Consider the following 27,388-nt stretch of genomic DNA (forward strand, 5'->3'; position numbering starts at 1 on the left):
CACCGTGCCGCCCGTAAGAGCAAGCAGCAGGCCGCAGACAGACGCACCCGGCAGTGGACAAGGCACGAGAGAAGCTGGGGACAGCCAGACCTCAAGCCCGCGAGAGACCACACTCCACACGGGCAGAAAGGCGGGACGCCCCGCCCGGGGGGCGCAGAGACTCCCCGCAACCGGACGGGAAGACCGCCCCCGCCCCACCAGCAACCGGGCCCCCACGAGCCCACCCCCACCCCCCGAGAGCACGGCAAGGCCCGCCCCCGGCCATCCCACCCAAGTCGGCCACCGCAGGACCACCCAGCACGGGGCCACGGGTACCACCCACCCCACCCGCAGGGACCCCAACGATGGAGATGGAACAACCAGCAACCGCCCTGTCGAGTCCCCCGCCTGAGGGAGGGGAAAAAAATAAAATAATACAATATATTTAAAAAATACATTAATAAATACATTAATAAATAGTAAGAATAATAATAATTATATATATATATATATATATATACAAAAATAAATAAATACAAATCAATAAATACAATTTAAAAGAAGATCACAGACATGCTGACACACAAGGTCACAACCCCAGCAGCTGGGTCACTACCCCAGCAGCTGGCCAGGACATTGTTTTAGTGAGTTTAGCAGCAACAATGTCTTTGGTGTGACCCTAATGGAAGAAAACTGTCGTCTTCATACATAAAGCATTCAGTTTCAGGACAAACAGTGGGCAAACCATTAATATAGAGGCTAAATAAAAGGGGGCCTAATATTGACCCCTGAGGAACTCCGGAATATAAAATACACAGGACATAAGTAAAATTATATGAGTGCAAATATACCTAAAAACGAGGCATAATGATGCAATTAAGGCTGAAACGACGCGTCGACGTCATCGGTTACGTAAATACGTCAACGTCATTTTTGTGCGTCGACGCGTCGCATATTTACGTCACACTGTCATGGCGTCACACTGTCATGGCGGAGCGCAGAGCAAACGATGCGAGCGAGGGGAAAAAAACACGCCAAAAGTCGTCAAAAGTGTGGGAGTATTTTAATAAACGGCCTAATAATGTTGTTTTATGCACACTGTGTCGAGCGGAAATGGCGTATCACAGCAGCACAACGGCTATGAACGAGCATCTAAAAAGAAAACATCCGACAGCGTTCTTCCCATCACCATCAACGAGTCAATCATCCGCGTGAGTATACGTTGTCATCATTACACAAAAACATGAATGTGTCATTTGTATCTGCATTGTAAATTCATAAACTAAAGCACCGTTTCGCTCTGAGAGGCGCGTTTGGCGTGCCTGTTCAGTGTTTACAAAGACGCGCTCCTCTTTAATGCTAACGTTAATAAGTTGTACAAATACCTTTTACAACATTAACAGTTACATATACTATCTTTAACACTAACGTTAATAAGTTGTGCAAATACCTTTTACAACATTAACAGTTACATATACTATCTTTAACGCTAACGTTAATAAGTTGTGCAAATACCTTTTACAACATTAACAGTTACATATACTATGTACAAACGAACAATTAACTTCACTTTAATCATACTATCATTGTTGTGTTATTAAACCAATTTAACAAGATAATGTGTGTAGTTTAATTAACCTTTTGTATTAAAGTAAGCTGTATTTGGGTATATTTAAAATGAAAATTAATTGTTGTCTCTTATGTTGCAGCAAACGACAAAGCAGTGTCCAGGATTTTTTTCCAAAGAGGCATGGGACTGAATGCACACCCCAAGTGGCCGCTGACCTGACTGATGGTGTCCTGGAAATGATGGTCATAGACATGAGGCCATTAAATATGGTAGAAGGGGAAGGGTTTCAAAAAATTATCAAACGGTTTCACTCTGGCTACACACTACCATCAAGAACCCACTTCACTAAGCTTATGGAGCAAAAATACACAAAGAAAATGAATGAAGTCAAAGCAATCCTGAAAAATGTGAAAGGAAAACTGACACTCACAACTGATGCATGGACAAGTATGGCCACTGAAGCTTACCTTGGTGTCACCATTCACTTTGTTAATGATGAGTGGGAGCTTACCTCAATTAACTTGACAACAATGCCCCTCAATGAAAAGCACACTGCAGAAAACATTGCCTCTTGGATTGAGGATGTTGTCAATAAGTTTGAAATAAACATAAAACTAGTACAAGTCATTGTACATGACAATGCTGCAAATGTTGTTGCAGCTTTAAGAGTTCTTGAGGAAAGACATGGTGTTTCATCCCTCAGATGTGTTGGCCATACTCTACAGCTTGTAGTTAACCATGCTCTAAAGGACAACCACATCAGCAGAGCTTTAGGAGCAGCAAGAAGTTTGGTCGAGCACTTAAGAAAAAGTGAGCTATCCAGTACAAAACTAAAGGTTAAGCAAAAACAAATGGGTTCTCCAGACCACAGCCTCATACAAGATGTGTCTGTGAGATGGAACAGTTCCTTTTACATGATTAGTCGCCTGCTTGAGCAGAGGTGGCCAATAACAGCAACTCTGTCAGATCCGGAGGTCACTCAAAGAGGGAAGCATTTTCTGGATCTTAAGGCTGACCAGTGGAGCTTGCTTGAAGAACTTGAACAAGTTCTGAAACCTTTTGAATGTGCAACTGTGTACCTGAGTGGAGAATCTTATGTAACAGTTTCCGCTGTCCCTCTGCTGGTCAAAGGGCTTCGGAAGGCTACACAAACTGCTTTTGAAAATGCATCAATCAAGTGTTTCCAGGTCACTGCTGCACGTGAGATAACATCCAGGTGGGAAGCCGAGACCACATTCAAAGATGATGGACCAAATGTGTGCATATTAGCAGCTGCACTTGACCCACGATTCAGGAAGCTGAAATTCCTGACTGCAGATGAGTGTTTAAAAGTTCAATACAAGCTGCATGCAATAGTTCTGGAGGAGAAAAGAAGGGAAAAGGAGACACACGCTCAACAGGGCACTGCAATGCAAGTGGAAAGACCAGATGCTGACAGGCGGCCTGTATCTTTACTAGACACACTTCTTGGCTCAGATTCAGATGAACTCAGCAACAATGAGGAAGACAACAATGACAGTAATGATGCTGAAATGGTCAGAAACGAGTTAGTGTCTTATTTTGGAGAATCCCCCATTTCCAAGGATGAAAACCCATTAAAATGGTGGAAAGAACATCAGGCAAGGTTTCCAAATCTGGCAATGCTGGCTCGGTCTTACCTCTCAGTTCCAGCCACATCGACCCCTTCTGAGCGCCTATTTTCAGCTGCTGGGAATATTGTAAACAAGAAAAGAACCAGCCTCACCCCAGAGCATGTAGACATGCTAACCTTTCTTCATTACAACTGTTAGTCACTCACTGGAATGAGTAGAATTGGTTATAGTGTACTGTGTTGGACTGGATGTTTATTTTGCACATTTTAAAAGCAATACTTAATGTTTACAGTGCTCCAGAATATTTAGATTGGCACAAATGTTTACAGTGTTACAGAATGTTTTGCCATGTTTTCAATGTTGACTGAGTGGCCATACTTTTTTTTTTTGGAAATAAAAGCCATGCCTTTTGAAAAAACTGGCCTAAATTTATTTTTTTCATCTTAATTTTAAATAAAAAAAATAATCGGTAAAAGGAAAAATAATCTATAGATTAATCGAAAAAAATAATCTATAGATTAACCGATTAATCGAAAAAATAATCTATAGATTAATCGATAGAAAAATAATCGTTAGCTGCAGCCCTAGATGCAATATGTACATACATCTAGCCTAATTAGCATGCTAGCATCAACTAGCTTGCAATCATGCAGTGACCAAATATACCTGATTAGCACTCCAACAAGTCAATAACGACAACAAAAGCGAGCTTTGTTGATGTTATTGACTTGTTGGAGTGCTAATCACAGTATTAAACATTTGGTGGACAAAATGAGACAAAGAAGAAGTGGCATAAAACACGTATTTCTGTGGCAGCCTGGGAGAAAGTTATACATGTAAACAAACTGTTGAGTCACAGTCCACACAACGGTGAGTTCAAAGGCCACTGAAATTAGGACAAAATGCTCGCCAAATACTCATCAGTGAAGCATAAGCACAAACATAGTAAACAGTGGGCTTTCTAACAATTAGGAAGATTTGTGTCATGTTTGTCCTAATTTTTTTTTTCCCAAACATTTTTGAAAAAGCTCCATGGAGCCACCAGGGCGCCGCTCAAGAGCCGCATATGGCTCCAGCGCCGCGGGTTGCTGACCACCGACCTAGAGGGTCCCTGGTACAAATACAGCTCCTGCTATTATAATCACTACTGCAATGTCCTTGGGAAACACACATCAAGCAACTTGCTCTTAGTGCCACCTACACTGGTGTAAGAATATAAATGGTGTTTGGAGAGGCTGTTGGTGGAAATTGGCAGCCACATTTCAATTTCCACCAGTCTACCCCAGGTCAGATGTGACGACAAATGTAGCTAATCACCACTGTGTGAATGTATAACGGGTTTTCAGTGTAACCTACTTTGAATAACTAGAAAAAAGTGCTATATGAATTTAATCCATTATTACTATTACACTGTAAAAACGTATGCAGAGGTATAGTTCATTGAACATAATTTTGTGAACTGTTTTATGTATTACAAATTAGGCTGATTTATGTTTTGTGACTATTTTAGTTTTATAGTCAAAATGTGTAGTTCTTGGTAACATTTTGTTACGAAGAATCTCTGTATTAATTGATTTTATCAAACTCAATTTTATTGGTTAAAAATGTGTCATGGGGTTATTAGGCCGAGAGCTTATGACGTCATCGACTCGTCAAAGACAAAGGAAACAAACTTTGACGGAGCGTCCCACGTGACTAGGAAAACTGACTTTAAAAGATGTGTCCTCTTAAATGTTCAATTCACACCGTGTTGTTTTACTGTGTACCGAATAAAGTACTACTGTACATTCATATTGGGGCTTGTTGGTTGGTAGGCTAACATCGCATATAGCTAGTTAGCCATTAGCTTTTCCAATAAAAGCAAACGTTTTAATCATTTTGAACTTTTTTGGGCAATTACCAAATGAAACCTGTTAATACCCATCGAACTATGTTCATCTTTATTTTGAGTTTGCCAGCTTGTCGAGTCGTTAGCTTACATGCAGGCTGTTGCTTGCTTTATTAGCCAGTTTAAGGAAATAGTTCGTTAATCACATACACCCGATAGGCAGAGAGTGAGGATTGGTTTGTTTATTTTTTTAAGATAAATATGTTCACTATGCACACGAAACAAGCTTGTAATCTTCACATTACATTGTCTATATGCTTTTAGCATGGATATATTTAATTCTAATTATTAAAACCATAACAACTTAAGGTATTTTTGCATACATTCCTTTCGATTGTTTTGGATCATCTGAGTGCTTTGTCATCGCCACTTCGCAGCAGACTCCTGCTTGTAGAAAGATTTAAAGGCAAGAAATATACATTACATAATATTTATTTGTAAGATTTTTTTTTGGTTTCAGCAAACGTCTTTTTCATCAACTTCTCCGTCGTGACGCTGGGAAATTATGATTTTATCTTGGACATTACAATTCAGAAGTAGTGTGTAACGTGTGTGTTTCGCTTTGCAAAATGGACCATTTTTGAAAAATCTACTTAATTTTGTTTCATCATTTTTAACAAATAAAAATATAATTTCCAAAAATTCTGAAAATTGATTATAGATAGATATTCCCCCCCCCCCCCCCCCCCCCGGTGTGGTATACTTAATTTGCGGTCTTCTCGAATTTTTGTCCATCTTAAATTTGTTGACACTTTTTGGAAAATTTTACTTAATGTTACATCTTCAAGGTATTACCAAATAATTATATAAAGTTTTAGAAAATAAATTTAAGTCTGGTGCAATTTGCTGCCTTTATATTTTTATTAAACCTAATTTTTGTTTAATCTTCAAGTTATCACCAACTTAAATATACAAAGTTCTATCAAAAAAAAAAAAAAAAAGTTATTAAAACTTGTAAAAATTTATTTGAAAATGTTTAAGCTGCATCAGAGTAACATGTTTTACAATGTGTACAATTTGATAGATACATGCAAACACTATTGAAGACAATTTGATATAAATGCAAACATAACTATACTAGACACAAAGGAAACATTGAAAACAATTTGACAAAAATGTGATAAGAATGCATACATTTTATCGAACACAATTTGATAAAAAAAAAATGTAATTTAATGATCAATTTCAAAGATTTTAGAGAGAGCTGTGCTTCTACAATTAGTCTTATCTTGATTTTCACACTATTCTTGATGTTTTTCATTCCAGTTTTAAAACCTTTCATAGCACCAAATCTGCACTTTTAAGGATTTTTAATATCGATTGATTCTGGCGATCCTGCCATTTTAATTATTTTAAGATCTAACTGATTACACAACTCTCAGTCGCTTTGAACAATGTGTGAGTTTAAGAGGCACACCTTTGAAATGGTTCAGGTCATATCTGAAAAACAGAACTTCTAAGATCCAAATAGCCTATGCTCCATTGTCCTGTGGTGTACCTCAGGGTTCAATCCTAGGACAGATCCTGTTTTCAGCGTACATCCTGCCCATTCAACACATTGAAAAAAATAATATATCATATATTTATGCGGATGATACGCAAAGCTATGTCCTTTTTTGTACGCCCCCACAAGGTCTCTGAGGTCAGCTGATCAGTTTCTTCTTTTTGTCCCAAAAACCCGTTTAAAATCCAGAGGTGATCGTGCATTTTCTGCTGCGGCTCCAAAACTTTGGAACAATATCCCTCTTGCTATTCGGACTGCTCCCTCTTTAATTAGTTTTAAATCACGTCTCAAAACATTTTCACTCTTTGGCTTTTAAACCAGCATGAGAGTTGTGTGATTTTAGTCTATTTTATTTTCTCTGATGCATTTATTATTTTTATACTTAAATGTTTTATATTACTGACTCTTCTAGTAGGCATGTCTTAACTTCTGTGCAGCACCTTGTTAAACTTGCATTGTTTTTTTGAAATGTGCTATACAAATAAAAAGTGGATTGGACCAATTCCCTGCTACTTGTCATTATGTTAAACACACTTTGATAACATAAAATTGTATTGAACAGAATTTGGTAAAAACGCAAATATTTTATCTACAACAAATTTAGCTAAAAAGTCAGCATTCTATTGAGCAAAATGTGATAAATATGCAAACATTAGATTGAACACAATTTAATAAAAATACAAACATTGTATTTAACATAATTTGAAAACGCATATTTTGAACAAACTTTGATACAAATGTCAGCATTCCATGAAGCAAAATATGATTAATATACAAACATTCTATCGAACACAATTTGCTAAAAATGTCCGCATTACATTCAGCCAAATGTGATAAAAATGCTAGTATCTCATTTAACGCAATTTGATTAAAAAAAAGCATTATTGTCATGGTCAGGTTGAGCTTGCTTCGGCGTGACCCCAAGGACGCAGAGAACGGCAGGTGGAATGCAAGTAAAACACAATTTATTACTCACAAAGAGGCGTGGAACCCAAAACAGCACACGAAGCGTCTCAAAAAGATGAGGAAGAATGATCCAACACTAAAGGAGGGACCCAGGTGGAACTAAATAGAAGTAATTAAACGAGGAACAGGTATGCTGAGAGGACATGGGGCAGAAAGTAAAGGTGCTGTAAAACACAGACCAAACAGGAAACACTGACAAAACAAGAGCACCAGGACAGGAAGTGATTCTAAATACCGGAAAACCCAAACATAACCAAACTGTCAGTAGCAAGCCTGATAATTCTAATGAACACAGTTTGATTCAAAAAATAGAAGTATTCTAATAAAACAATTTGATAACAATGCAATGATAATTTTGGTTCCAAATGATCTCATACAGGAGCATCACACTTTTCCTCCTGAGTAAGTTATACTATTTCTCTTGCAGTATAATAGTTAAAGTACCAGTAGAGTGTAAAAACAAGTTGACTTTAGATGCTTATTTGTGTTTCATTGTATCAATTAAACCATATCCACATGTATTTAAAATCCGCAAATTATGTGAAAACACTGTTTAAACGTCACAAAATGCCACAAATTCAGTAGTGTAAAAGTTATACTATTCCTGTAGCAGTATGATAGTTATAGTATTGTTCGAGAAGTACAAAAGCGATACTATTTCTGTAGTAGTATAATATTTATACAAATACAGCCGTAGATAATAATTATACTAACAGTAACTAGTTACTAGTTATTAGTTTGTTAATCAAATCATGAAGAAGGCTCCTTACACAATTTGTTCAAACTGAATGTATCTTTCCATCACAAATTACTCTATATAAAATGAATTAGTCCTGAAATAGTGTTTTTCTTTAGTTTTTCATCTTTAAAGAATCATAGCAGTCACTCCTACTGGACAAGTAAATGTTTAAGGTGTTCAAGCTCACATAATGGCACAAAACGGGACGCTTTATGCAAGAGCATTGCAGAAACAAGTTGTGGAGGGGGGCGTGGCCTGGGGGCTGCCGCGGAACGGGGTGTTGCCAGGACTGGCCTCGAAGACAGCGATAGTTGCGTAGATGGCCCAGGTGGGCCTTGTTATCTAATCACCTGTCGCCTTTATTAGCAGCAGCCGTGATGAGGCGAGTAGTCGGGGTTGGAGTGCTGCTGAGCGAACGCAGCAGTCCGTCCGTCCATTTTCTACCGCTTGTGCCTCTCGGGGTTGCGGTGGGTGCTGGGGCCTATCCCAGCTGCACTCGAGCAGAAGGCGGGCTACACCCTGGACGAGTCGCCACCTCATCATAGGGGCCATCACAGACAGACAGACGACATTCACACTCACATTCACACACGAGGGCCAATTTTATGGAAGTATTATTATAGCAAAATTATTTGCAAACGTGTATCTAAATCTGTGGGCGTGTAATCCAATTTGCATGCGTGTGTTTTCATCAACATTTTTTGGTACTCCACCCACCTCTCATTGAAGATAACCATCACCAGCTTAAGCCAGTTAAAATGAACAATTTTGAAGTCACATGACATGTTCAGTGGTTGTCTCAACTACAGTATGAGCTTCAATGGGCAGAGAGCAATCTCGTCATCCCATTTTATATGCATGGAAGTGTTTTAAAATCTTTCAGTTTTCTCATTTCTTTTTTTTTTAAAGAATATTTATGTATTCATTTGATAGGGAAATCATAACACAGGTACTGAGAAAACAGACACTTTTTTTTTGTCCCCCCCCCCCAAAAAAAACAATAAAAAATTACAGGAGAATAATAAAAGTAAAATAATAACACCCACCCCCCGTCCTACATTTCAGAAACAGTGGGTAGCAATGTACTGCCTTCCTCTTCACCACAAGCAGATAGAGAATCACAATAACTGACTAAAAGGACAAAAAAGGTAACAACAAAAATAAAAATCACAAACATACAGAGAAGTGTCACTGAATAAAGACAACAACAACAAAGAAAAAAGAGTTGAGGTAAGTGAAAAGGTTCATTGTCAACAGTTAGTGTCACATTTGTCCTATAGCGTCTTTAATTTAGTTATCTAACTAATTATGCAGCCCCAGGTCAAATCAAATTGTTTGGTGTACCCCTCAGATTATATTTAATTTTCTCTAAATCTAAGAAAAACATGAGGTCCTTAAGCCATAGGGAAGCCTTGGGGGAAAACTGTGATTTCCACTCCAATAAAATCCTTCTATGAGCTATTAATGACGCAAAGGCGATAATATACCTAAAAGTCTGCTTAATTGTTTGATAGTTTGGTGGAATTCCCAAAATAGCCAATTCTGCACAAGGCATCTGTAAAGGTCTTGCTCTACCGGGTTCTCTGGACCACCCAAGATGGACATTACAGCCGTGTCCATCTTTGCGTACAATGATTTATTTTTCAATAACTGGTGCTTTTCAGCCATCTCTCAGTTTCTCCACCATCAGCAACTTTCCTCCTTCCCGACCGCTGCCTTTTACAGAGCGGCAGGTCATCAGACAACCACTCACAGCTGTGTCATCTACGCACCTGCCGCTAATTTCGAAGCCGGTCCTTACACGCCCCGCTTCTCCGCAGGCCCGACCGCACCACAGCGTCAATTTAAAATGTAATGCATCTGCAAGATGTTTAAAAATATTAATCCAGTAGGCTTTCAGACAGGGACAACCAGAACATGTGTGTCATGTTTGCAGGAGTCGATTGACAGTGATTACATGTATCTCCAATATTGGCATACATTTTGGAAAGTTTAGCGTTCGTAAAATATATGCGATGGACAACCTTAAACTGTATTAGATTAAGCTTTGAACAAGATGTGCTTTATTTATTTGTATCCATGCATATTTCCAGTCATTGTCATTCAAAACTTTGCCAAATTCTGCTTCGCAGTCGTTTCTAATTTTGTCAAGAGATGTCTCTTTAAGATGGGAAATTAAGATGTAAATTTTAGAAATGATGCCTTTCTCATTTGTGGGGATTTCCAAGAGGGAGTCTATTACAAATTGAGGTGGACTACTGGGAAAATAGCTGTTATTTGATTGAGCGAAGTTACAGATTTGAAAATGACGAAATAGATGAGAGTTAGGGAGATTAAACTTTTCACTTAGTTGATTGAAGCTAGCGAAGATATTGTTTATACAAAGGTCCCTTCGTCTGACCAGGCCTGAGCTTTGCCATAGAGAAAAGGCTTTATCTGTTTGGAGGAAGAAATAGATTGTTATTATGAATGGGGCTGTAGTTGGAAAATCCCGGGAGTCCAAAAGTGCATCTAAATTGAGACCAAATTCTAAGGCCATGTCTACACTAAGTCGTTTAACCCCTTAAACGAATAATTATTTAGCCGAAGCCCCGTTTCAGCCACACTAAACTATCGTTTAAGGTCCCCCTCCTTGGACACATTTTTACACGGGTAAGTCAGCCGTGTAATTCTTTAATCTCCGGCACTTAGCTTTGTATTCACTCATTGATCGTTTACAAAGTAAGTTCGAAGAGGAAGTGACGCCAGAAAGACCTCGCCCACACAGGAAGTGACGTCAGAAAGAACACACCACAGCTAGCTTTATAATAAAGTTCGGAGCTAACCATTGGACATATTAAGGCGAGTAATCCAGACATGCGGTGTTTCTCCTTCTACATGTACAGACACTTGTGGAAATCACACATGAATACCTTAAGAGAAAGCGATTGCAGCTATTTGGGATAAAACATTTCTCAGACGGCAAGAGAACTTTTGAATGTCCGGCCGGGTCAGCTGTGATGCTACTAAGCAAAAAACTTTGTCCATTTGTCAAAGGAGAGACAAGGAGAATGCGAGCTCCAGTGGATGTGATAAAAAAAGGTAGCGTGTGCTTTGTATTGCCTGGCTGTCGAGGAAAACAGCGAATGCATTTTGACTGGCAAAGCAGACTGTATCAGTTATTGTCCGCCATGCGGACCAGAGTATATAAAGTCACCAAAAATGAATGGACAATGAAGGTGAAGGCAAAAGAGTGAGGAGTATGATTCCAAGATGGCGGTGCGCACGGTCGCTGCGGCTTTGAGCTCTCCTTTTCAGTGCTTTTTGATAATGTTTTTGTTAGTACTGTTTTGTTTGTCAACTACCGTCAGTCGCGCATTGCGGACGGACTGTATTCTCATCCATCCTAGCAATTCCATCATCAAATTTGCAGATGATACTACAGTGGTAGGGCTCATCACAGAAGGGGACAAGACTGCCTATAGAGAAGAGGTGAAGGCGCTGTCAGACCACTATGCAAAAAAACAACCTCATTCTCAATCCCACAAAGACCAAGGAGCTGATTGTTGATTTCAGGAAAAAAATCACTGAGCCCATCCAGCCCATCTACATCATGGGAGAGGAGGTGGAAAGGGTCTCAGAGTGCAAGTTCCTGGGCGTGAACATCTCAAGCAACATGACCTGGAAAAGCAACACCACTGCACTCCAGAAAAAAAGGTCAGCAAAGACTGTTTTTTCTGAGAAGGCTGAGGAAAATAGATCTGGCTGATAACCTGCTCCTGTCCTTCTATCGCTGCTCCGTTGAGTCAATACTGACCTACGGCATCTCCGTGTGGTTTTCTAGCTGCACGGTGGCAGAGAGAAAGACATTACAGGGGGTCATAGAGGCGGCCCAGAGGATCACTGCATGTCCTCTTACATCTCTAGAGGACCTGCATAAAGACACTGCAACAGGAGAGCAAACAGCATCCTCAAGGACTCATCCCACCCAGGTCACCACTGGCTTGAACTCTTGCCCTCAGGGAGGCGCTATAAGATCATCAAAGCAAGGACAAATAGACTGAAAAACAGTTTCTATCCTAGAGCTGTTATTGCCCTAAACTCTGCACTTACCTGAACACTCACCACTTTATTACTTGCTTACCTCTGATAAAGATCTACTGTGCAATTTGTTTTTTTTTCACATTGTATTATGTTTTTAAATTTTAAATTGTTTTATTATTGTTGTTGTCTTAAGACTAATTTATGTAGGTTTGTTTTAAAAGCACTGAGCTGGATTGCTGTCCAATTTCGTTGTTTCCATACAATGACAATAAAGGTATTCTGATTCTGAGTGCACTGACCAGATATCAAGATCCCGAGAATGATTAATGTTAAATGTTCTTTATCACTGTGGAAGTTGCTTCCTAGCGGTCCCACTGACAGACACTTCACAGGATCCAAGCTTGCAGGTTTTAACAATGTTTTAATGCTCATATGTTTTATCAACAAAGTTTTCTCCAGACTTTTCAGTCTCACCAATCCTCCTCTCCCTCTGCTCCCGGCCGCTTACTGTTAAAGACCACAGATGATTAGATTAACACGTACCACCTGTGAAATCTAATCACCTACCAGCTGTGTCTTGCCGTCAGCACATGCCCCGCCCCTGCCCGATGGTGCTCGTCCTCAGTACCATGGACAGCGGCGGTGACTTTTCCTCCTACAAGCAGCGCTGACTACACCTCCCCCCACAATCACATTGCTTTTGTGTCTAATAAAGATATGATTGATTTAAGATGTATCAGGTGTGATTCATTCAATAGGCCCCACAGCACACTGGATTTCAGTTAATTGAAATACCACAACACTGGATATTGTTCAGATAAATTACATTTAAAGGGGAACATTATCACAATTTCAGAAGGGTTAAAACCATTAAAAATCAGTTCCCAGTGGCTTATTATATTTTTTTTCAAATTTTTTTTACCCATCACGCAATATCCCTAAAAAAAGCTTAAAAGTGCCTGATTTTAACCACCCGTCCATTTTCCTGTGACGTCACATAGTGAAGCCAACACAAACAAACGGGGCAGAAAGAACAGCAAGCTATAGCGACATTAGCCCGGATTCAGACTCGGATTTCAGCGGCTTAAGCGATTCAACAGATTACGAATGTATTGAAACGGATGGTTGTAGTGTGGAGGCAGGTAGCGAAAACGAAATTGAAGAAGAAACTGAAGCTATTGAGCCATATCGGTTTGAACCGTATGCAAGCGAAACCGACGAAAACGACACGACAGCCAGCGACACGGGAGAAAGGGAGGACGAATTCGGCGATCGCCTTCTAACCAACAAATGGTATGTGTTTGTTTGGCATTAAAGGAAACTAACAACTATGAACTAGGTTTACAGCATATGAAATACATTTGGCAACAACATGCTCTTTGAGAGTGCAGACAGCCCAATTTTCATCAATTAATATATTCTGTAGACTTACCCTCATCCGCGCTCTTTTCCTGAAAGCTGATCTGTCCAGTTTTGGAGTTGATGTCAGCAGGCCAGGGAAGCTAGGGTCAATAGGGGGTTTAGCTCGCTCGTCTGCGGGAACAAACTGCCGCCATTGCTTGCCCTGCTACTGAGGTCCTTTGTCCCTGAATTGCTCACACACTCCGGCAGATTCAATGGGGGTCTGGCGGCAGATTTCTTTGACTTTATCGTTGGAAATGCATCTGCTTTGAATATCCACACATTCTTGCCATCTCTGTCGTAGCATAGCTTTCGTCGGTAAAGTGTGCGGAACAAACGTCCAATTTCTTGCCACTTTCGCATCTTTGGGCCACTGGTACAACTTGAATCCGTCTCTGTTCGTGTTGTTACACCCTTCGACAACACACCAACGAGGCATGATGTCTCCAAGGTACGGAAAACAGTCGAAAAAACGGAAAATAACAGAGCTAATTTGACTTGGTGTTTGAGAAAATGGCGGATTGCTTCCCGATGTGACGCCACGTTGTGACGTCATCGCTCCGAGAGCGAATATTAGAAAGGCGTTTAATTCGCCAAAATTCACCCATTTAGAGTTCGGAAATCGGTTAAAAAAACATATGGTCTTTTTTCTGTAACATCAAGGTATATATTGACGCTTACATAGGTCTGGTGATAATGTTCCCCTTTAAGAACTTGCACACAAAGCAACACTGGAGATGTCCGCATTTTCCACGCATGCGTACTAGATCGCGTTGCGCCGGCGGACGGAGGAGGGCGGGGGTCTTAAACGGTCGCATTGTTGTGTGTGGACACGGATAAGGTTAGATGTGATTTACCCTTGGTGTAAACAGGGCCTAAGAGTAGAGGTAACAATTGGGTTACATGTCAACTGAGATGATCGAAAAGGCAGTATGGATGTAAGCAAAGCTAGGAGCGAGGTAGAACATGATTCAGCTTCCAGTCTGCACCAACTCAATTCAGGTTCGGGTACCCAAGAAATCATTTTATGTACGTTGGCTGCCCAATAGTAAAATCTTAAGTTAGTTTCCTCATTTTTTAACGGATTTTAACTGTTCCAACGTCTAAATGTTCTGTACATTCAGGACATGCTCTTTTGCTCGGTGCTAGCATGCAAACTACTAGCATTTCAAAATTTAGCTGTCACTCATATAAAAATACAAACATGTAGTATAGTGTAGGAACATTATAGAACTGCCTCACCCCTTATTATTATTTTATATATACAGGTATTTCCTCTTATCTGATTATATGCTGAAACTTAATACTAGCATTTTAGTTAAATGTGTATGGTTAAACCTAAAAATCATGGCCTTTGATACTTGGCACCATTTTAAATGTAAGTACGTAACTTCTCCTGTGTTAGAATGCTAATGTTACCATGCTAATGTTAATATGCAAACGTTTCATGCTCACATTTTAGCAAATTTTGGTCATTAACCTGAAATGTATGTATTTTGAGACTTGTTTCCACTGTTTCTTTTTTCCACGGGAATTTCCTAATTGTTTTTATTTTAATTGTATTAATTTTCTTTCGGCAATATCATTTCACTTTTGGTGCAGTAAAAAAGGACAGCTTTTTCCGTCAGCAATTGCCATGGTGAACCATAGTTGGGGAGATCCATTGCTGATGCCTTTTTTTTTATTGTGGTCATACACATAATGAACTCCAAATCAACTAACTTAGGGTTGATTGAACTACATCAGATTTGCTGTTCTGGAACTGAAAAGTCATAGTTTCCAATTGTGGAGTCAGTCAACTCAGAGTTCAGGATTGGACTCACAGTTTTTTTGAACACAGTGTATCGTTAACCAGCCTTTTCAATCAGGAAATATATATATATATATATATATATATATATATATATATATATATATATATATATATATATATATATATATATATATATATATATTCTAGTCATATGTTTGAGTTTGAGTTTGAGTTTGAGTTTATTTCGAACATGCAAGCATACAACATGATACATCACAATCTCCAGTTTCTCTTTTCAACATGTTCGAAAAGGAGTAGGAAGAAGCAGAGCTTATTTAATCCTACCCCTTTTCTTTTACGTAACAGTTGCTAAAACTTTTGTTCACTTCCTGTTCTCAATTTATTCACAATATACTCCATAAGTAATCACAATAAAAATAAGTAAATAAATAATAATTGGTGAAGTAAGTTACATTTCATATGTTGAGATAAGTAAGATTATTTTGAGAGTGAAAGAATGAAAGAATGGATGAGTTAAATAAATTCAGAATGTTTATCATGGTTCTTCTTCTTTGTACTTTGTAAACACTTTAAGTTTGAAGAGTTTCTTGAAGTGGATCATATTAGTACATTGTTTGATTGCTTTGCTTAATCCATTCCATAATTTAATTCCACATACTGATATACTGAAGGTCTTAAGTGTTGTACGTGCATACAAATGTTTTAAATTACATTTCTCTCTAAGATTATATTTCTCCTCTTTTTTTGAGAAGAATTGTTGTATATTCTTGGGTAGCAAAGCGTTTGCTTTGTGTATAATTTTAGCTGTTTGCAAATTCACTATGTCGTAGAATTTCAGTATCTTTGATTCAATAAATAAAGGATTTGTATGTTCTCTATATCCAACATTATGTATTATTCTAACTGATCTTTTTTGTAACACCGTTAATGAATGAAGTGTACTTTTGTAATTATTTCCCCATATTTCTACACAGTAACTCAGATATGGTAACACTAGTGAGCAGTAGAGAATATGAAGTGATTTTTTTGTCTAGAACATGTTTTGCTTTATTCATTATTGACGTGTTTCTTGCTACTTTATGTTGTATATTTTTTTACGTGAGATTTCCAGTTCAATTACCTAGAAATTTGGTTTCATTTACTCTTTCAATTTCTATTCCGTCTATTTGTATTTGTGTTTGACTTTCTCTTCTACTGTTACCAAATAGCATTATTTTAGTTTTACTGAGATTCTGTTTTTGTCAAACCATCTTTTTAATTTGTTAATTTCTTCTGTTATTATTTGTGTTCTCTCCTGAACAAAACACTGTTGTATCATCCGCAATAATACTAACTTTAAATCTTTTGTAACTTTACAAATGTCATTTGTATAGAGATTGAATAATTTAGGTCCTAGTATTGATCCCTGAGGTACACCACAGGATATATTTAGCGTTGTAGACGTGTGTTCGCCTAGCTTCCCGTATTGTTTCCTGTTCATTAGATAACTTCTTATCCAGTTTAAGACTAACCCTCTGATGCCATATCGTTCTAGTTTTTTGATTAAAATATTGTGATTGTGTCAAAAGCTTTAGTTAGATCCATAAAAACTGCTGCCGCACATTTTTTATTATCTATAGCATTGGAAATTTCTTCTGTAATTTAAATTAAAGCCATCGAAGTTGAAACATTAGCTCTGTATCCATATTGATTTTCTTCGAGTATTCTATTTTTATTTATGAAACTCTCTAATCTGTTATTGAACAGTTTTTCAATGATTTTAGAAAATTGTGGAAGTAAGTAAACAGGTCTATAGTTTGTAAATTGATGTTTGTCGCCAGTCTTGTAAATTGGTGCAACTTTAGCTATTTTCATTTTGTTTGGAAATTTACCTGTTTGAAATGATAGGTTACTAATATACATGAATGGTCCTGAGATCTCTTCAATAACCTTTTTTATCGTTTCCATATCAATTTCGTTACAATCAGTTGAAGTCTTAGATTTAAATTTTTTCACGATTGTAACTATTTCCTCCTGTGTCACATTACTGAGGAACATGGAGTTGGGATTTCGCTCTATGGTATCATTATAGTCCTCAATTGAAACTGGGTCTGGAATCCTTTCTTCCAATTTTGGTCCAATATTTACAAAATAATTATTGAAGCTTTCAACTACTTCCTTTATGTTGTCATTTTTTTTTATTTCCGTCTAAGAAGTATTGAGGGTTTTTAGTAAGACTAAAACATATCAAGTTAGTATTTCTGCTTTCTGAGCAGCTTTCCTACAGTGTGGGAACTTTTACAACTTCACACATCCTGTTTGGATTCAAGTTTCCGGATGTTTCCCAGGAGACAGTCATTCTGTATTTACTGGTTGTGTGATCTTTCAGTTGATCGTTTCATCCACAAACTGCCCTGTGTGTTATGTACTCTTGCACATGCATTAAATCCAGTACTGTTTAGGTCAGTGGTCACCAACCTTTTCGAGCCCAAGATCCCTGGTCTCAGCCATCAACCAAAGCAAAATCTACCCCTGCGTTAACTATGTTATAACATAGTTTTAAGTTGTATCATATTTATACATTTTGTACATATTCCGCGACCTTGGTGGACTACATACTGTATATATATATATATATATATATATATATATATATATATATATATATATATATATATATATATATATATATATGTATATACATATATATATATATATATATATATATATATATATATATATATATATATATATATATATATATTTATTTATATACTCTACTGTATATAAATATACGGTATATATATATATATATATATATATATATATATATATATATATGTATATATATATATATATATATATATATATATATATATATATATATATATATATATATATATATATATATATATATATATGTGTACACAGCTATTCACTTGCCAGGTGATTTTACTACTTCAGGTGCTGACGTAAAAATCATGTGACTCACGTCCCATATGTGACCAAAACAAATATACTATGGTACTAAGACTATACTGGCCATAAACAGTTAACTTCTACAGTAGGGATGCCCAACGTGTGGCCCCAGACTCGATTGTCATTGCCTAGGCACATTAGAAAACACAACCAAAAAACAATCGGGAAAACAGCAAGAAGCACTATGAGAAAAAGCCTCAAGTGTTCAACCAATCAACCAATAACAACAACACAAAGGTATGTATATATATATATATATATATATATATATATATATATATATATATATATATATATATATATATATATATATATATATATATATATATATATGTATATGTATATACATATATACCAGTGGTGTGCCGTCAGGGCCAGCAAGACCTTCTCTGCTGGCCTAACATAACTAGATATCATGATCATAATTAAAGATTAAATCATTTTTTTATTTGCTTTCCCTAAATATCTAAAAATATTCATATTCTCTTTGTGTATGCTCGTTCCAGTGCTGTTTTTAGTTTTAGTTTGTATCCAATCAGAATTCAGCTAGCTTATGTTGCCATGCTGTACGAAATCTGTCAGATGCCTTCAGAATCAACAATGCCGGCGTCTGTAAGCGACCGGGGACATACAGTGATTGACAGTTGCGACAGCCAATCGGATCACGAGTTGTTGTCAGTAAGGCCTTCTAAATGGTCTCAGGTTGAACGTGACATTTACGCATCCTGCGATTGGATACTCATGGGGACCGTTAGCGGATGAATTTGAGACCACATAGAGTTGAGAGACAGCTGTGATAGCCAATCAGATCACAAGTTATTGACAGTAGCTGTTCTGTTACAACTAAAAGTTGTAAACTCTTGTTGTTACATTTCTACCGCTTGTCCCTTACGGGGTCGCGGGGGATGCTTGAGCCTATCCCAGCTGCACACGGGCGGAAGGCGGGGTACACCCTGGACAAGTCACCGCCTCAACACAAGGCCAACACAGATAGACAGACAACATTCACACTCACATTTATTCACTAGGGCCAATTTAGTGTTGCCAATCAGCAATCACACAAAGATCCCAAGCCCAGGATGTAAACCTTTTTTCCCACCATGCTGCCCCCTTAGAGAATAATCTAATCTAAAACATTTGTATGTACGTACAACACTTAAGACCTTTAGCATATTGTATGTGGAATTAGATAATGGAATGGATTAAGCAAAGAAGTCAAACTATGTACTAATATGATGCAGTTGAAAAAAATGGTTCAAATGCAAGATGTTCACAAAGTACAAAGATGAAGAATCCGAATAAACGTCTTGAACCTTATAAAAAATTAGATAATCTTATTCATCTCATATAGTAAATCATAAATTGCTTATCTATTTATTTATGAGAAGTAAGTAAGTAACATGTTTTTGTTTATTGTCATGATGCGTTACAAAAAAATGTGGCCTTTTTTTTTTAGCATTGATTTGGCCTGTTTTAATATATATGTATACCTTAAAGGGAAACTGTACTTTTATTTTTATTTTCTCCCCAAAATGGATTAACTCGCTGGAATAAAAAAGACAATATAACATACATCCATAAACGTGGACACATGTGAAAAAGTGCAATATATTTATCTGAACAGTAATCTATTTATTTATTTATTTATATATATTTATATATATTTATTTATTTTATATATATATTTATATAATATTTATATATATTTATTTATTTATATATGCACCTTATTGCTTTTTTATCCTGCACTACCATGAGCTTATGTAACGAAATGTCGTTCTTATCTGTACTGTAAAGTTCAAATTTGAATGACAATAAAAAGGAAGTCTAGTCTAAGTCTAAGCTTGTATAAAGCGCAGGGTTCAAAATGTGAAAAGAAGTTGCTGGGTATTGTCCAGAAATTACATTAAATAATGAAAGTATAATTGGTTCTGATATTGTATTGGAATAATATTGGTATTGGCCAATACTCAAGGCTACAATATAGGTAGAAGTGAAAATGTTTTGGTCATAAAAATAAGGGTTAGGGTTAGTGTCATGTACAACTTACATCCTCGTCAATCTCCAGCTGAAGGCCCATATCTCTGAGTTTGCCCTCAAACTCTTCCCTCCTGATAGCCTTCTGATCCTCCTGGGCACTGAAGGTCTCTCCTGGGCAGTGTACCTCCGCACGGGAGAGTGCTGGCATTGATGAAGGTAATGAGTTTTTTTCAACAGGTTTCTGAGGATGATGGCTACGTCGCAGGCTGCGGGCAACAACATTTTCAGTGAACAAATGTGTTGTCTGTCGAATGGAACGTCCCCCAGAGGACTTTTTTACAGCATAGGTGAGGACATAGTCCACATGCCGCAGTCCATCTTGAAAGTAGAGGCCACACAGACCGTGGCTGTTTTCCGTTGGTGTTAAAGCCTTCAGTAGCTAAAAAGAAACACAAACAGAAAATAATATTAGGGCTTTTGGCTGTAGAACAATTGTGGGAAAATCTGATGTACAGTATTTTATTATTACTGCAGTCTTTTTAGACTACTTTAAAAAAAAAAATGTTTTTAATGTTTTTAACATGACTAGATCTGATCAGCCTATTATATTTTTACTGTTCACTTTCTTGTGTTTTATTACGATGTGCTATTTATTTTTTTAATAGCACCAGTGTTTCATATTTATATATTTGTAGCGGGCTGCAACTAGTACTGTACATTTGAAACACAAATGCAAAACAATTTTGTGAAACAGTAAGTCTTACAGGTGATATATGTGCAACCATCTCCTGGCAATCAGGTTCCACAAAACATTGACTACATCATTTGTTTTGAAATTAAAGTTTGAGATTTCAGGCTTCCATTGTTAGTCGGCACAAACAAACACATACACATACACGCATGCCCGTACACACACACACACAGATTGTGCAGCAGCAAACTGGCCGAAGAGCATCAATCGTCATTTTGTACAGAGTTTAGTGAATATCCATGCATCCATTTTCTACCGCTTATCCCTTTCGGGGTCGCGGGGTTGCTGGAGCCTATCTCGGCTACAAATTGTTGTTTAATGTTGATTTTGTTACATGAAACTTACCTTTTGTGAAACGTTTATACAAGTTTAAAACAATCTCAATGCTAATTTTTGTTACCCTGTCAATGGCATCGTCCATTGTACGTTAGCATTAGACTAGCAGCATAAGAGTCAACCTTTATCCTGTAAGGTTGTATTCTTTTTTTTACAGTTTATTCCTAACTGACAGTGATGGCAGTAACAAGCTACATGTAGCTAAGCTACATAGCTTAACTACATTTTCCAGTAGCTTGGCGATAGCTTAGCTACTTTTTTTTTTTATTGAGTAGCTTTTCCTGTACCTTAGCTACTTTTAGAGCCATGTAGCTAGGTAGCTTACATCAAAGCTACAAAAGGAGAAAATGGACTGTGAATCCAGGCCCAGAACATATAGAGAAAATACAATGACCTGGATGAATGAAAACATCCATACATACGGAGAAAATCCATGATGATTGGTTGGTGTTCGTATGATGAGTCACAATTGGCTAAGGTTAGGGCGAAACATTACGGACTGGCCAATCAAAGGCAAGATAAAGCGGGTCAGCAAAACTAAGAAGCTAAATCGTAACAGCCACGGAAGATGAGGGAGTCACAGTCAGAGGGATGCGTCAAGCTGATGGCAGAATAATTCTCTCTTGCAGATTAGATTTTTCCTTTAGTGATGAAAGTGACGTCCAGGGAACCCACAATAATGCGTATCCTTGAACATATTTAGACAAATGTATGTGTTTAATGAAAACAATGCCCAAAACCTTTGTTTTTAGTTGTTTATTCTGTAAACCAAAATCATAACTGCTCTCTTCATTTAAGACGCCCAACACACATTTGGCAGCTCCTCTCTGAGCTGCCACCTTAACGTGGTAGAGGAGTTTGCGTGTCCCAATGATCCTAGGAGCTATGTTGTCCGGGGGCTTTATGCCCCCTGGTAGGGTCTCCCAAGACAAACTGGTCCTAGGTGAGGGATCAGACAAAGAGCAGCTCGAAGACCTCTATGAAGAAAATGAACAAGGAACCCAGATTTCCCTTGCCCGGACGCGGGTCACCGGGGCCCCCCTCTGGAGTCAGGCCCGGAGGTGGGGCACGATGGCGAGCGCCTGGTGGCCGGGCCTGTCCCCATGAGGCCCGGCTGGGCACAGCCCGAAGAGGCAACGTGGGTCCCCCCTCCAATGGGCTCACCACCCATAGCAGGGGTCATAGAGGTCGGGTGCGATGTGAGCTGGGCGGAAGCCGAGGGCAGGGCACTTGGCGGTCCGATTCTCGGCTACAGAAGCTAGCTCTTGGGACGTGGAACGTCATCTCGCTGGGGGGGAAGGAGCCTGAGCTAGTGTGCGAGGTGGAGAAGTTCCGGCTAGATATAGTCGGACTCACTTCGACGCACAGCAAGGGCTCTGGAACCAGTTCTCTCGAGAGGGGATGGCCTCTCTTCCACTCTGGCGAGGGGATGGGGTGGCAATTCTTGTTGCCCCCCGGCTCAGAGCCTGCACGATGGAGTTCAACCCGGTGGACGAGAGGGTAGCTTCCCTCCGCCTTCGGGTGGGGGGGCGGGTCCTGACTGTGGTTTGCGCTTACGCGCCAAACCGCAGCTCAGAGTACCCACCCTTTTTGGATTCACTCGAGGGAGAACTTGAGAGTGCTCCCCCGGGTGATTCCCTCGTTCTACTGGGGGACTTCAATGCTCATGTTGGCAGCGACAGTGAAACCTGGAGAGGCGTGATTGGGAAGAATGGCTGCCCGGATCTGAACCCGAGCGGTGTTTTGTTATTGGACTTTTGTGCCCGTCACAGATTGTCCATAACGAACACCATGTTCAAACATAAGGGTGTCCATATGTGCACTTGGCACCAGGACACCCTAGGCCGCAGTTCCATGATCGACTTTGTAGTTGTGTCATCGGATTTGCGGCCTCATGTTTTGGACACTCGGGTGAAGAGAGGGGAGGAGCTTTCTTCAGGCTCCTTCCCCCCAGCGAGGTGACGTTCCACGTCCCAAGAGCTAGCTTATGTAGCCGAGGATCGAACCGCCAAGTGCCCTGCCTTCGGCTTCCGCCCAGCTCACAACGCACCCGACCTCTATGGCCATGAGTGGTGAGCCCATTGGAGGGGGAACCCACGTTGCCTCCTCGGGCTGTGCCCGGCCGGGCCCCATGGGGATAGGCCCGGCCACCAAGCACTCGCCATCGTGCCCCAACTCCGGGCCTGGCTCCAGAGGGGGGCCCCGGTGACCCGCGTCCGGGCGAGTGAAATTGGAGTCTCGGTTGTTGCATTTTCATAGAGGTCTTTCAGCTGCTCTTTGTCTGATCCCTCACCTAGGACCTGTTTTTCTGGGGAGACCCTACCAGGGAGAATAGAAGCCCCCGGATAACATAGCTCCTAGGATCATTGGGATACACAAACGCCGTGATCACTTCTGGATGTGCTTATGTTTAAATCATCAAAAGTTCTGCCACCTTGTTTCCCTGCTCTCGGTAAGTTTAATGTAGATCATAAATAATACCTCTCACCTGAAAAATAGATGGCTGAGAATATAATCCGAGAAGTTGGGACACTTTGACAGACGTTTCAGACCTGGAACTGGCGAGGACGACACGAAAAGTGCTTGTTCCCCCCCCACACCCGTACTCCATTTCCTCACAAGGATTATGAGACATTTTTCATCTACAAACCCTGTTTCCATATGAGTTGGGAAATTGTGTTGGATGTAAATATAAACGGAATACAATGATTTGCAAATCCTTTTCAACCCATATTCAATTGAATATACTACAAAGACAAGATATTTGATGTTCAAACTCATAAACTTTATTTTTTTTTTGCAAATAATAATCAACTTTGAATTTCATGGCTGCAACACGTGCCAAAGTAGTTGGGAAAGGGCATATTCACCACTGTGTTACATAGCCTTTCCTTTTAACAACACTCAGTAAACGCTTGGGAACTGAGGAGACACATCTTTAAGCTTCTCAGGTGGTTTAGTGCATCTGCCTCACAATACGAAGGTCCTGAGTAGTCTTGGGTTCAATCCCGGGCTCGGGATCTTTCTGTGTGGAGTTTGCATGTCCTCCCCGTGACTGCGTGGGTTCCCTCCGGGTACTCCGGCTTCCTCCCACTTCCAAAGACATGCACCTGGGGATAAGTTGATTGGCAACACTAAATTGGCCCTAGTGTGTGGATGTGAGTGTGAATGTTGTCTGTCTATCTGTGTTGGCCCTGCGATGAGGTGGCGACTTGTCCAGGGCGTACCCCGCCTTCCGCCCGATTGTAGCTGAGATAGTCTCCAGCGCCCCCCGCGACCCCAAAGGGAATAAGCGGTAGAAAATGGATGGATGGATGGAAGGTGGAAATCTTTCCCATTCTTGCTTGATGTACAGCTTAAGTTGTTCAACAGTCCGGGGGTCTCCATTGTGGTATTTTAGGCTTCATGATGTGCCACACATTTTCAATGGGAGACAGGTCTGGACTACAGGCAGGCCAGTCTAGTACCCGCACTCTTTTACTATGAAGCCACGTTGATGTAACACGTGGCTTGGCATTGTCTTGCTGAAATAAGCAGGGGTGTCCATGGTAATGTTGCTTGGATGGCAACATATGTTGCTCCAAAACCTGTATGTACCTTTCAGCATTAATGGCGCCTTCACAGATGTTTAAGTTACCCATGCCTTGGGCACTAATATACCCCCATACCATCACAGATGCTGGCTTTTCAACTTTGCGCCTATAACAATCCGGATGATTCTTTTCCTCTTTGGTCCGGAGGACATGACGTCCACAGTTTCCAAAAACAATTTGAAACGTGGAGTCGTCAGACTACAGAACACTTTTCCACTTTGTATCAGTCCATCTTAGATGAGCTCAGGCCCAGCGAAGCCGACAGCGTTTCTGGGTGTTGTTGATATACGGTTTTCACCTTGCATAGGAGAGTTTTAACTTGCACTTACAGATGTAGCGAACAACTGTAGTTACTGACAGTGGGTTTCTGAAGTGTTCCTGAGCCCATGTGGTGATATCTTTTACACACTGATGTCGCTTGTTGATGCAGTACAGCCTGAGGGATCGAAGGTCATGGGCTTAAATGCTTACGTGCAGTGATTTCTCCAGATTCTCTGAACCCTTTGATGATATTACGGACTGTAGATGGTGAAATCCCTAAATTCCTTGCAATAGCTGGTTCAGAAAGGTTTTTTTTAAACTGTTCAACAATTTGCTCACGCATTTGTTGACAAAGTGGTGACCCTCGCCCCATCCTTGTTTGTGAATGACTGAGCATTTCATGGAATCTACTTTTATACCCAATCATGGCACCCACATGTTCCCAATTAGCCTGTTCACTTGTGAGATGTTCCAAATAAGTGTTTGATGAGCATTCCTCAACTTTATCGGTATTTATTGCCACCTTTCCTAACTTCTTTGTCACGTGTTGCTGGCATCAAATTCTAAAGTTAATGATTATTTGCAAAAAAAAAAAAGTTTATCAGTTTGAACATCAAATATGTTGTCTTTGTAGCGCATTCAACTGAATATAGGTTGAAAATTATTTGCAAATCATTGTATTCCGTTTATATTTACATCTAACACAATTGCCCAACTGATATGGAAAAGGGGTTTGTAAATGGAAATATATAAACATCCTAGCAGTTGGCATCCTAATGACAGAGGACATTAAGTCATGTTTTATGATGTTTGTTGGCTCTCATAAAGTCTGTAGTGAGCAGAAAGCAGCGATGAAGACAAAAAAAAGCAAACATGATGTGTTTTTTAATTTATTGCGCCACATATTCTTAAAATTATCAAATTACATAAGTATTTAATGTTATCATAAATGTGCTTGTATACTACATTACATATATATGTACATAGTGTATATAACATCTCAATGGAAGTGTTTGGATGTTTTTTTAGGGGCTCTACATACAGAATTGAACGGCTCCCATAAACTACCCTGTAAGCAGACTTTTGATCGCATTTATTTAATACTTAAAATGCTTTTTTTTTTTTAATCTATTCATCGTCATGTCTTTCATAATGATTGTGAACTTCTTTGTTTGATTTCACAAATACTCATTTTTTCTTGTGTTGTTTTAATGTATATATTCTGATTACAATCATGATCAAGAAATTAAGTTACTAAATAAATCAATAATCATGAAACATGTCCAAATATAAAAAATAAATATTGGTATAGATATTGGTGATACAGGCCTTGTATTTACATGCACTCAAATTGATACCAATATTGATTCACTTCATTTTAAATAGCTTGATATTCAGGTATTAATATTAATACAAAAATAATAGAAGGTAACATTTATTCTTTTAATGATAAAATGATAAATGGGTTGTACTTGTATAGCGCTTTTCTACCTTCAAGGTACTCAAAGCGCTTTAACACTACTTCCACATTTACCCATTCACACACACATTCACACACTGATGGAGGGAGCTGCCATGCAAGGCGCTACCAGCACCCATCAGGAGCAAGGGTGAAGTGTCTTGCTCAGGACACAACGGACATGACTGGTACTAGGTGGGGATTGAACCAGGGACCCTTGGGTTGCGCACGGCCACTCTTCCACTGCGCCACGCCGTCCCTTTTAAGACATTTAAAATGATGGGGGAAATAATTATCAAAAACAATTAGAATAGTGGGGGAAACAATATTAATAATGATAATAAAAGACAAACTATTTGTGTGTAATAAGAAGTGTAATTGAATTAATGCTTTTAATTGAAGGGTTCCTATCAATCAAAATGTACATACATGGGCCTTAATCACAAGTGCCTCAAAGGGCTTCACAACTACAACATCTTCGTATCTGAACCCACATATGGGCAAGAACAACTCAACCCAATAGAAACAAAGAGAAACCTTCGGATGGACCCTCCGAGTGACAGGTGCAATGGATGCTGAGTCTGTACGGTTCATAATATGAGAATCCAGTTCAT

At 39.1% G+C, this 27,388-nt stretch overlaps 2 protein-coding genes across 3 annotated transcripts in view; one reads left to right on the plus strand and one right to left on the minus strand.

The window, feature by feature from the left end:
• The window catches only part of LOC133617648 (anoctamin-1-like), a 234,925-nt gene that overhangs the window by 173,200 nt on the left and 34,337 nt on the right, over window positions 1-27,388 (minus strand). The window contains exon 2 of one of the 2 annotated variants that reach the window (XM_061977756.1): window positions 20,445-20,813. In XM_061977756.1, coding sequence (XP_061833740.1) covers window positions 20,445-20,813 — 369 coding nt within the window. Of the gene's footprint in view, window positions 1-7,509; window positions 7,671-20,444; window positions 20,814-27,388 lie in introns of those variants that run through there. The other variant, XM_061977757.1, reaches the window with a different exon arrangement.
• Window positions 966-11,986, plus strand: LOC133617649 (E3 SUMO-protein ligase ZBED1-like). Its single transcript, XM_061977759.2, has 3 exons — window positions 966-1,190; window positions 1,689-2,595; window positions 11,768-11,986. Exons 1-3 carry the CDS (start codon window positions 967-969, stop codon window positions 11,984-11,986), a joined length of 1,350 nt encoding a protein of 449 aa, XP_061833743.2. The 5' UTR covers window position 966.

This window comes from Nerophis lumbriciformis, linkage group LG18, assembly GCF_033978685.3.
Source record: "Nerophis lumbriciformis linkage group LG18, RoL_Nlum_v2.1, whole genome shotgun sequence".
NCBI lineage: Eukaryota > Metazoa > Chordata > Actinopteri > Syngnathiformes > Syngnathidae > Nerophis > Nerophis lumbriciformis.